Genomic DNA, 12,081 nt, shown 5'->3' on the forward strand with positions numbered 1-12,081 from the left:
CCAGTGTCTTTCTCAAATCTTTCTGCTGTTTGTTTTAATCGGGGGTGATTGGTGGGCAACTATTGGAAGCATAACCACAAAGTGCTGATGTTAAAAAATAATTCAGAAAACAGAACATCACAAGAATGTGATGAATAAACCACACCATCTCGATTTGATTCCTCAAAATTTTATTTTTGCTTTGCGAAAGAATAGAAGAAAGTTTTGCATAGAAGATTCTTTCTTACAACTCATTCAGTCTGATCTTATTAAAGAGAGACAATCCAGCTGCTGTTTGCTTGTCGCTTCATTCCTTAGGTTGCATTAAAGAGAGAAATTATAGGATGTAAAGAAGCAGAAATATCTTTTGGGTTTTCTGAAGGTTAAAAAGGCAGGAAAACAGAAACACCTGGCACTGATCCTCCACTGGTTCTGTTTTACACATCTGGCCTCTTTGGGAACCTCACATTCATCGGAGTTTCTTGGCGCAGACAGAAGGCCAACGGTAATCACAGTAATAGTCATCCCAGCACTTTCCACCTAAAAGCAAGAGAACAAACATGAGTGAAACATCATGAGCTGAAACCCTGAGGTGGCCGACGCAGTGATATGAAAATGATTGGAAGGGATGATGAAATGAACCTTCCTGCCACAAAAACTGAAGATAAACTCCTGCTGTTGCTACAGTAAATGTACAGTTAAAACCAGACGGTTTTATACCAAATGAAAACACAAACACAATTATATCTTGTCTGAAGTTAAATTAGTATAAACTTATTGTTTCTATGGTCAGTTAGAGTTACTAGAATTATTTCTTTTCAATAAATGTCAGAAAACGAAACCATTTGAGAAACCATTTTTGTAATTTTCTTCAAATTGAGAAGTTTACACATTTTGGTCAGAAAACCTAAAGTTTCATACAGTTTAAAAGACATTTATCCTTGATACTGACCAACATGAATGAAAACATCCGAATGAGAAGAAAATTACTATTAAATCTCAAAGTAATATTATTTAGTTTTTCTCATAATTTGGGTAATTCTGACTGACAGAAAACAGAAGTTTTGTCTGATTTAACTTCAGATGTGTGTCTGCAAAAACGTTTACATGCAGAGTAAACGAGCTTTTCACCCACAAGCCATTTTATCAACTGACAAAACAGACGTGTGATATTTTCCTCACCTGACCAGTTCATCAGCAGACAGTGCTGCTTGCCTCTAGCATTATTCGGCTCTCCTCGACACCAGTTGGTGTACCTCATAGGTCTTCCATCGCTCCACAACCAGGTTCTCTCCTGGAATAGTGTTCAGCAGATGACACGTTTCATTCAGTGTTTCATGAAATACACAATAAAGTGTGCTGCCAAAAATACCTGCTGTGCGTCAGATCCTCCAATCCATGTTGGTCTGGAGTTATGACCTACTACACGGATGAGGACCTGAATCCGGTGGTACTCGTACACGTTGTGAACCGATGCAAGGTTTGCTCCCAAAGCCTGACAGATTTTCTGCAGAAAAACACACCACAATTTTCTGAGTTGTTAGTTGGATTTTGTTAGTTAAGAAGAGTGAAATAAAAGAGAGCAAGAGGAAATAAGAGAACATTTTTGTTGGAAATCACCTCAGCATTAGCCCAAGTGCAGGGTCTGGCAACATAGAGAAAGCAGCGACCGTTGATTTCAAGCCAGCCACGAGGACACCGCTTAATAACCGGGAAGCACATCCGTCGGAATCCTGACAAACAAATACAGACTTCCAGTCAAGAGGTGCATCAGGGGGGAACTGATCCCAGTTTTCAGGCTGATCAACCTTTAAAAAGTCTGACCTGTCGAGTCCCATTTTAGCTGAAAGCTGATTTTTTTATTTTTTGTCTGAAAAATATGCTTTTTTGCTAAATATAGTGAGAAAGTCACTTTGTTGGCATCAGATGAGTCACCATTGTTTAATAAAAATGAGTAAATATGACCTGTTGGATGGTTTTTCAGTCAAATCTCTCATGACAGAGCAGAACAGGACAGTGGTTGATCTTCAGACTCCTCTACCTCCTCTAATGTATGTGGCATTAATTTAATGACCCAACATTACATTTATTTAAAAAATTAACTCCCTCAATGACAGGAAAACCAGTGACATGATGTGTGTTCAGTGTACAAGGAACAGTAACAACATTAACATAATAAATCTATGAAATATACTGAAGAAAAAGTGTGTGTGATGTTTTAGTAAAGTGAAGATATGTGATATTTACTAAGAACCAGAATTTGGGTTCCAAACAGTCACACTTCCAAAAAACACCAAATAAAGTTTATCAGTAGAGCCACGATGTGGAGCAGCTGTAGAGTTAGTTTGTGTTTCTGTGTCTCAGTAACTTAACCTGGGCTTCATAATGAATAAATACTCACTGCAAACCGTGTACTTGAGGCCGCTGGTCAGAGCCACCATGGAGAAAACAAGAAGGAACACAGCCGACAACTTCATGATGGCGATGCAGTGATGAGGCAAACTGGAGGCAAAAGGAAATAAAGCATAAATGTTAACAATATTCAAACGTGTCGAATGAAAGACGAGCAGAAATTTGATCAGCAGACCTGATGAAGAATGATCTGTCTTCTCAGCCAGCCAGCACCTTCAGCCTTCACTGCAGAATCTCTGGATACTTATAGAGCTTCTACTCTTGACACAACATGAGGAAATGATGCTGGTACAAATTCCTCAGAATTGCTTTTCATAATCAGATCTGGTTCAAACCTTGCCTCATCACTCACCATCGACAAAAACTAAACCTCCTCTTTGTGCTTGTCATGGACGTGACAGTTGCGGCAAGAAGAGTTCTTAGAATTAATGTTGCATGGATATCAGCTGAAAGTGCAGCGACTCGGGCCGATACTTTAATGTGTCTGGTTGTTAACTTCTTGTTGGCAGTCTTTGTTTATTTGTGCAGTTTATTCAAAGGTCACAGTCCAAATCTTTGCTTCCACCTACAATCATAAATACTATTTATTATCCTTGTAGTGTATGTTTATCATTTAATTTCAACTTAGACTAAAAAAGGAAGATAACCTCAATGCCCCACATACTTGTGCAACTGGACATATTTTGTAAGTTCTGCGGACGTCATTTCAGACTTCATACTCAAGCGTTCTGACTGCCTGTTTTCTTGTGACCAATTCCTTTATTTCTCTCAATCCTAATGGAAACTAATAAGTTTGATGAGCTAGTTGGGCACCAAGCTCTGTTTCTGCTCCATCCAGAAAGCCTCAGCTTCAGTTTGCGACAGAAAATGGCAGTCACATCTTCATCCTGCGAGCCAGTCAGCGAGCCGCTGCCGAGTCATCCTGCTGTGCATCGGAGCTGCGATGAAATAAACTCATCAAATGGCATCCGTTCACAATAATCTTAGCTTATTGTGTTCCAAAAGCACAATTGAGGTTGAAGTAATAATTTCAAATCTATACGTGCAGCTATCCTAAATGAGCATATACCTGCTACATGCTGACCTCTGCAGACTGAAGTCGGCCCGAGTGTGTGTGGACCTTTAGACCAGGAACAGTAAAAACCATTTGCTCATTTCTCATCCTCACAAACTGACTATAAACTGAGGACATTTATGAAGGAGTTACAAGCTTCAGCATCTCATATGAGAGGCTGGAATAAGTTCTAATTAATGTTGTTATTTTCAGAATCAATGAACACAATACATCGATTCAAAAGATATTTTCTAATGTTCCTCAGTAACAGTCAGATAATATAAAAACCAAATATATATTAATGCTTCTCTTAAGGACCATTTCACTTTTTTTCTAATTGAATATGCAGTGAAAGCTGCAAAAAAAGTCACTGGACACCACACAAAAAAATATTAAAACAGATTTTTTGATGAAACAGGAAGCCTAATGAAGTTAACAAGAGTTATAAAAAAAAACAAATCTGCCAAAAATAACATTTTGAGTAAATATTTTAGTGATTTAATGACGGGTCAAAGCCGACACTAAACACCACGGATAGGAACAGGAACAGGAAGTTAATATTACAGCCAGGATGAGCGTCTCAGATGTTCCTTCTTCACCAGTCAGAGCTTCATGGGAGAGTAGAAATGAGAAAGTCACTGTTGAAGAAAACTGGCATTAATCCTGGACTGAAGTTTGACAAATGGCACGTTGGAGACTTTATGGTCAACTGGAACAAAACCAAAAAAACAAACCAAAGCAGAAAAACCGTCTGAGGGGAGAAATGCTTCATCAGCACAAAACTGTTGTGCAAATAATAGTTTCATACATTTTGGCTTTGCTGCATCTTAATGCAGCTCATGTTTATCTGCCAACACTATGGAGTCTTTAACTTATCGTGACGTTATTTATTAACTGGATCTAAGAGCAAAGTGTGCAATGTTTACCTCAGTGTTAGTGGGTATAGATGGCTCATGAATTTGGAAGGGCCCAAAATATTTCAACACGCCACCATTTCTGTTCCTGTTTATCAGAGCAGCCTGCGTGTTGCTGCTGAATCTCTCCAGGGGGCATTGAGGACCAAACAGGTAGACCCTGGAAAACCCACCAGTCCATCACAGGAGAACACAAATATATCATCCACAAACACACAGGACATAAAATCATCCAGACCCAGAGACACAGAGACAGTTTAGAGTGACCTGTTGACCCAACATTCATATTTAAACGGTCAGGGGAGCCACTGACCCAGAGATAAAACACGCTGTGAAGAAACTGCGCTCTTGTTGCAAGACAACAATCCAAGACAACTAACAAATAAGAAACATAAAAACATTAAAATATAATAAAAACACATTCAATTGATAAAATTGAGTTTAATTTTGCTTAATAATCTGGTAAGAAATAAGGAGTGTTAGGTGAAAAAAACATGAGATAAAATCAGAATATAAATGAAGAACTGTCATTTTGTGTTTCTTCACTGTTTCAGGGTTTTATAAATGACTAAGTCATCCTTACTAAGATCTGCACTGTGTGGCATCTAAACATGCATATTCATATCGTTCATGAATCCTCTGCAAAAACTACATTTTAAATTTCACTAATATATTCTTTCATGCTTTCAGTAATATGAACTTACAAATGAATCAGCCTCTTCAAAGTTAACTTTGATTAATTTGATTAACATCCCAATATCTTTGTGTTGCTATTTATAAGCATTTAAAAACAATCAACTCTTGATTATGAAAATTGAATCGGTTATACATCTGAGTCACCTTCCCTTCCTTCCTAACAAACTGGAATAAAACAGTTGGCAGTAAAACAGTTCTGTTTGGAAAGTTTCTGTCTGGTTTTGGAGTCCATCGCTGCACTGACAGCACATTTTAAATGTCATTAATGAAACTCTGATGACCTAAAATAATGGACTTGTGTCTCTACTTGTCCTGTTAGATCTCAGTTCTGCTTCTGATCCAGTGGATCACAATATTCTTTTGAGCAAACTGAAGAAGCCTTGAGGACAGTGGAGCTGTCTGTGTTGAAGTCTGCAGATGTTTGGTGATACACCCCAGAGGTGTTTTACTGGACTGAGATCTGGTCACTGTGGAGATCAGTGGAGGGAGGTAAACTGGTCGTCCTTTTCATCCCAGTTCAGATCCTCTGTCTGAACATAAACAAGTACTTTCAAACTCCTTCAACTGCCCTCCTCAGACCAGCCGGAGTAAAAGCACTTTTGAGTGTTTATTCTATTCACATTCAGGTGAAAAATATTGTTGTGACACTAGAAGGTCAAAGGTGACATTCCTTTGTAAATATTAAACCACAGTGAGATTAAAATCCTCAACGTTTTCTGGAAAAAAGGAGAAAACGTCATGAGAATCAGTCCCTGTTCAACATTATTATTATTTGACTCTGTGAATAAAACATGTAATAATAATTTAGATGTTTATTCATGTTTGTACTCTGTGTCTTTGCTGGATGAGTGTCTGTTCAAACATAAAACTGAATCAGGGAGTTGTCACAGAGAACTTTGTTTGATCTGCAAGCATCCTGTTATATCAGTTTCACTTAAAGTAAATGCACACTTCAAGTTAATTTGGATGCATTATTTATCAAACAGCTCTCTGCAGCATGCTTATTAAAAACAGCATTTTGATATGGTCAATAACACAAACAACCCACGACTGGCTTTCAAACTTAGTCTCTGCAGAGCTGCATGATGAATTCTGCTAAGAGGGATTCAACCTTTTGATTCAGACGCATCTTAAAGTTGGAGGAGAGCAGATCAGCAGGACTGGACTTGGTGATTCCTGCTACCTGAACTAAATATGTAAAACCCCTCAATGTATTTAGTTATTTTCAGGATGATAATCCTCTCTCTGGGCTGCACAGTGGTGCAGTTGGTAGAGCTGTTGCCTTGCAGCAAGAAGGTCCTGGGTTCGATTCCCGGCCCGGGGTCTTTCTGCATGGAGTTTGCATGTTCTCTCTGTGCATGGTGGGTTCTCTCCGGGTTCTCCGGCTTCCTCCCACAGTCCAAAAACATGACTGTCAGGTTAATTGGTCTCTCTAAATTCTCCCTAGGTGTGAGTGTGTGTGTGAGTGTGTTGTTTGTCTTGTGTGTCTCTGTGTTGCCCTGCGACAGACTGGTGACCTGTCCAGGGTGAACCCGCCTCTCACCCGGAACGTTAGCAGGAGAGGAACCAGCAACCCTCCTGACCCCATTAGGGACAAAGGTGAACAGAAAATGGATGGACGGATGGACGGATGATAATCCTCTCTCTGATGGCTCCCCATGTCAAGCAGATACAGTTATTAGAGTTACAAAATGCAAGGCTGGAATATTTAGTGAGATAAATCCCACAATCCTTCCTGACTGGACGGGTTGTGAAACAATCAAATTAAAACTTTCTTCCCTTGTTTTGATTCCACAACCTTAAACTTTAGCTGAACATCTTCCTCCTTCTCTCAGTTCTCACTTACTGAAAATAAAAAGTATAAATGATATCAGTAAAGTGTCCAATGTATTAAAATTTATCTTATTCGCTGATGACACAAATATTCTAGCCTCAGGAGACAATTTAGAGCATCTTCTCTCAACAGTCACTTCAGAGATTAGTAAGTTAAAGATATGGTTTGTCCATAACAAATTATCCCTAAATTTGGACAAGACGAAATTCATGGTCTTTGGGAACTGTTATAAAAATACTGAAATCCAAGTTCAAATAGAGGACGTAACTCTAGAAAGGGTTTTTGCTAATAAGTTCCTCGGTTTAATAATAGATGACAAAATCAGTTGGAAACCTCATATTCAACATTTACAGAGTAAACTCAGTAGAAGTATATCCATATTGGCTAGAGCTAGACATGTATTGAATGCTAAATCACTTTATATTCTATATAACTCTCTGATTTTACCATATCTATCATATTGCTGTGAAGTGTGGGGAGTTAATTACAAGAGCTCTTTACATCCGGTAACCGTCCTGCAGAAACGAGCCATTAGAATTATCCATAATGTCGGTTATTATGAGCATACAAACCCGCTCTTCATAATATCCAGAATTCTCAAATTTGACGAGCTTGTAGAATTTAAAATGGCTCAATTTATGTTCAAGGTATCTAAAAAGTTGTTACCTGAGCACATACAGAGCACGTTTTCTGAAAGAGAAGGGGGGTATAACTTAAGGGGTCACTCAAACTTCAAGATCCGCAACTTTAGAACAACAAGAAAAAGCTTCTGTATTTCAATTAAAGGTGTAAAGTTATGGAATAAGTTACATGAAGATTTAAAACAAAGCAATAGTTTAACACAATTCAAAAGAAAGTATAAAGAGGTAATTTTCAATAGATACTCATATGGGGACAGAAAGCAATAAGGTGTGTATTGAAGATAACAACTTGGTGTCAGGGTTTAGAAAGATAAACCAGCATAAAATGGGAAAATGTTTAGGTAAATATTAGTAACTGTTACTTCTGACTGCTACTTTGATTTTGATTTTTTTTTTATGACAGTAGGACTCTAAAGTCTCAAGTGTTTAGGGGTAGGAGTTTATAAGTTCTCACTTCTTCCTACCCCATTTTGAGCATGATATGTTAACTGAAACTAAAAATCTGTATTTTCTCTTCTTTCTTATGCACTTCTTGTTACTGTGCACTATTTTATTTTTATATTTGTATCATGTTCGAATAAATTTCATTTCATTTCATTTCAAAAAAATAAAAACCACAACTGACAGAACTGTAAACAAATGTCTGCTGAAGGTCATTTAATAAATGTCACACTAACTGTTATTGTTGTTTCAGTCTAACTTTGGGTTGTCTGGTAGCTTTGGGTCTTCAGAACAGAAGAAGTGACTTAAACCCACACTGTGAACATGAAGGTTTAGTAAAAAGCATTTTGTTAAATTTATGCACTTGATTTTATAGCGCTTATTGAGAAATAGTGTTATGATCGGCCATAAAGACACATTGGTGCTTCTAGTGCAACGTTTCTGCTAACTCACCACTGCAGGAAGCTGCAACTTGAGATAAATGAATTTGTGTTCTTGCTTGAGGCCCAAATGTTCCTTTATGCTGAAATGTGGAGCAGTCAGATGAGAGGGCCGATGTTGAAACCAGAGAGTAAATGTGTGGCTCCTTAATGAAGATATAGTGCATTATCAATCAATAATGCACTATATCAGGGGTCTCAAACTCCAGTCCTCGAGGGCCGCAGTCCTGCAACTTTTAGATGTGCCTCTGCTGCACCTGAAAAGAATAATTAAGGCTCTGGAGAACTGATCTACACAAGGTGGAGGTAATTAAGCCATTTCATTCCAGTGTTTTGTACCTGTGCCACATCTAAAACCTGCAGGACTGGAGTTTGAGACCCCTGATTTGGAGAAACTTTGGGGGATTGTTGGTTTGTCATTCTGGCTAAAAGCAGAATGTTGTTGAGATCTTCATTGTCTTTTGTTGCCTGTTAATCCTCCTTTTAGTGATCTCCATCTCATCATTCACATCTGAAGTGCAGCTCATGCTGGTACTAGTTGCTACACTTATGTCTGATTACATCTTTGTCAAAGGCCATCTTCACTGAGCTTCAAATATAAAAAATAAAATGACCTTCTAGCACCACAGAACCACCACAGTCCTAGATATAATTGATCATATCATCTTAATTTAATGGGCATATAGTTTGAAACATGTTCCAGAGGAAATACTGAGGCTTTGCCTTCATATAATCTCTTCAAGTTCATGTTTGAGTATTTCCTGCTCTGCAGGTCAAATCCTGACCTCTTGATGTCTCAGACGGGATTTTCTCCATCAGCAAAGCTCTGAGTCCTTTAATGCAGTGTTTCCCAATTCCAGTCCTCAGGCCCCCTGCTCTGCATGTTTTAAATTTGCCTCTATACCAGAACAGCTGATTCAAATGATTGCATGACATCTTCTGCAGCCACCAAGTGCTGCAGGAGCCTGTTAATCACCCAAAGATTCAATCCAGGTGTGTGGCAGAAGGGAAACACCTAAAACATGCAGGCAGGGGGCCTGAGGACTGGAATTGGGAAACACTGGTTTAAGGAATGCCTGGATTTCTACTGTGATTAAATTACAAACAGGTGGTCAGTTTACTATCTTTTGCTAGCTTAGCACTTTTGGTAGCATTTGATTTTAATTAAGGATCTCTGATAACTCGGTATAAATGCAGTGGATCCCTGGTATCCACAGATTGACACCAGAGGTACCCTTGTGCTGAGATCCACACATATTTGAGATATTTTAATATTTCATACACCTTAATAAGTATATGATATATATCAGACTCATACTACACCTCCGTTAAAATGGCTGCATCTGTTTCAGGAACAAGGTTACGGTGAAAACAATGACCTTTGTGTTGTTGGGGTCAGATTTGACCCAGTTTTTAGAAAATGGTTTGAAAACAATCATTTTTGCCCAAACTGGAACCCGTCACTTCACTGACGCTGTCAGCCACCAGGCCACTGACAACAAGCTCTTCTCCCAAACCAGAGTCCCATTAAACAGGGTTTCTCTTTTCACCTGTAGGTAAACTAAAGAACATGACCAGACATGCTAGAGATGCATGCAAAGTTCCAGGTAGACCCTGGAAACGCTGCCGGTTCATCACAGGTCAACACAAACACACAGGTCATAAGTTCCTCCATGCACATACCCAGACCGATTGACCTGACATTCCTGGTTTGGACTGTAGGAGGAACCCAGAGTGAAAACATGCCATGAAAAAACTGCATTCTTGTCGTAAGACAACAATCCCAACATTTATCTGCTGTGCTACTCAGTAAGAATCACCCACCAAAAAAAAACAAACAATGGAATAAAAAACTATTGCACTGGTAAAATGTAGTTTAAATTAAGGAGTCTTAGGTGAAAAAAACATGAGATAAAATCAGAATATAAATGAAGAATTGTCATTTTGTGTTTCTTCACTGTTTCAGGGTTTTATAAATGACTAAGTCATCCTTACTAAGATCTACACTGTGTGGCATCTAAACATGCATATTCATATCGTTCATGAATCCTCTGCAAAAACTGTTTTAAATTTCACTAATATATTCTTTCATGCTTTCAGTAATATGAACTTACAAATGAATAAGCCTCTTCAAAGCTAACTTTGATTAATTTGATTAACATCCCAATATCTTTGTGTTGCTATTTATAAGCATTTAAAAACAATCAACTCTTGATTATGAAAATTGAATCGGTTATACATCTGAGTCACCTTCCCTTCCTTCCTAACAAACTGGAATAAAATAGTTGGCAGTAAAACAGTTCTGTTTGGAAAGTTTCTGTCTGGTTTTGGAGTCCATCGCTGCACTGACAGCACATTTTAAATGTCATTAATGAAACTCTGATGACCTAAAATAATGGACTTGTGTCTCTACTTGTCCTGTTAGATCTCAGTTCTGCTTCTGATCCAGTGGATCACAATATTCTTTTGAGCAAACTGAAGAAGCCTTGAGGACAGTTGAGCTGTCTGTGTTGAAGTCTGCAGATGTTTGGTGAGTTACAGGGAATGCAAGGCTGGAATATTTAGTGAGATAAATCCCACAATCCTTCCTGACTGGACGGGTTGTGAAACAATCAAATTAAAACTTTCTTCCCTTGTTTTGATTCCACAACCTTAAACTTTAGCTGAACATCTTCCTCCTTCTCTCAGTTCTCACTTACTGAAAATAAAAAGCACAACTGACAGAACGGTAAACAAATGTCTGTTGAAGGTCATTTAATAAATGTCACACTAACTGTTATTGTTGTTTCAGTCTAACTTTGGGTTGTCTGGTAGCTTTGGGTCTTCAGAACAGAAGAAGTGACTTAAACCCACACTGTGAACATGAAGGTTTAGTAAAAAGCATTTTGTTAAATTTATGCACTTGATTTTATAGAGCTTATTGAGAAATAGTGTTATGATCGGCCAAAAAGACACATTGGTGCTTCTAGTGCAACGTTTCTGCTAACTCACCACTGCAGGAAGCTGCAACTTGAGATAAATGAATTTGTGTTCTTGCTTGAGGCCCAAATGTTCCTTTATGCTGAAATGTGGAGCAGTCAGATGAGAGGGCCGATGTTGAAACCAGAGAGTAAATGTGTGGCTCCTTAATAGTGCATTATCAATCAATAATGCACTATATCGGGGGTCTCAAGCTCCAGTCCTCGAGGGCCGCAGTCCTGCAACTTTTAGATGTGCCTCTGCTGCACCTGAATAGAATAATTAAGGCTCTGGAGAACTGATCTACACAAGGTGGAGGTAATTAAGCCATTTCATTCCAGTGTTTTGTAGTCCTCTTTATACTTTAATCTCTATCATCTAAGAACTAAAGAAGCATAAGTGTGAAGTGCTTGGTCATCATAAACATCGTCTTTGTTACTTAAAACAAGAACTTCAAGCACAACAGTGAAACATCACAAAGCAAATACGTAAAAAAATATATTTTTTTGCTTACAAAGTAAACTTTTTGGTTATTTTGATGGTACAAATTTTGTAATCTCTTGTCAAGAGTAAAGACTTATTTTGTGGAAAAGTTACAGGATCCAGTTATCTTTCTCTAGAGAAAAATGAATACAAAACAATAAACAACAATAAATCTCAGAGTAAACAAATTCCCACTGAAAAACATCATTGAAGTTTCAATTAATAAAAC

At 38.2% G+C, this 12,081-nt stretch overlaps 1 protein-coding gene and 1 long non-coding RNA gene across 2 annotated transcripts; both read right to left on the minus strand.

The window, feature by feature from the left end:
• Positions 1 to 153: 153 nt before the first annotated feature.
• On the minus strand, positions 154 to 2,744 carry LOC122821078 (ladderlectin-like). Its single transcript, XM_044098952.1, has 6 exons — positions 2,567 to 2,744; positions 2,381 to 2,481; positions 1,600 to 1,712; positions 1,352 to 1,486; positions 1,162 to 1,273; positions 154 to 519 (listed from the first exon to the last, which is right to left on the minus strand). The coding sequence occupies exons 2-6, from the start codon at positions 2,454 to 2,456 to the stop codon at positions 449 to 451; spliced, it is 507 nt and encodes a 168-aa protein (XP_043954887.1). The 5' UTR covers positions 2,457 to 2,481; positions 2,567 to 2,744; the 3' UTR covers positions 154 to 448.
• Positions 2,745 to 3,982: 1,238 nt separating this feature from the next.
• LOC122821107 lies at positions 3,983 to 9,284 on the minus strand. Its single transcript, XR_006368916.1, has 3 exons — positions 9,197 to 9,284; positions 4,372 to 4,519; positions 3,983 to 4,083 (listed from the first exon to the last, which is right to left on the minus strand). It is a non-coding gene; the product is annotated as an uncharacterized LOC122821107 (long non-coding RNA).
• Between the last annotated feature and the right edge of the window lie 2,797 nt (positions 9,285 to 12,081).

This window comes from Gambusia affinis, linkage group LG18, assembly GCF_019740435.1.
Source record: "Gambusia affinis linkage group LG18, SWU_Gaff_1.0, whole genome shotgun sequence".
Lineage (NCBI taxonomy): Eukaryota > Metazoa > Chordata > Actinopteri > Cyprinodontiformes > Poeciliidae > Gambusia > Gambusia affinis.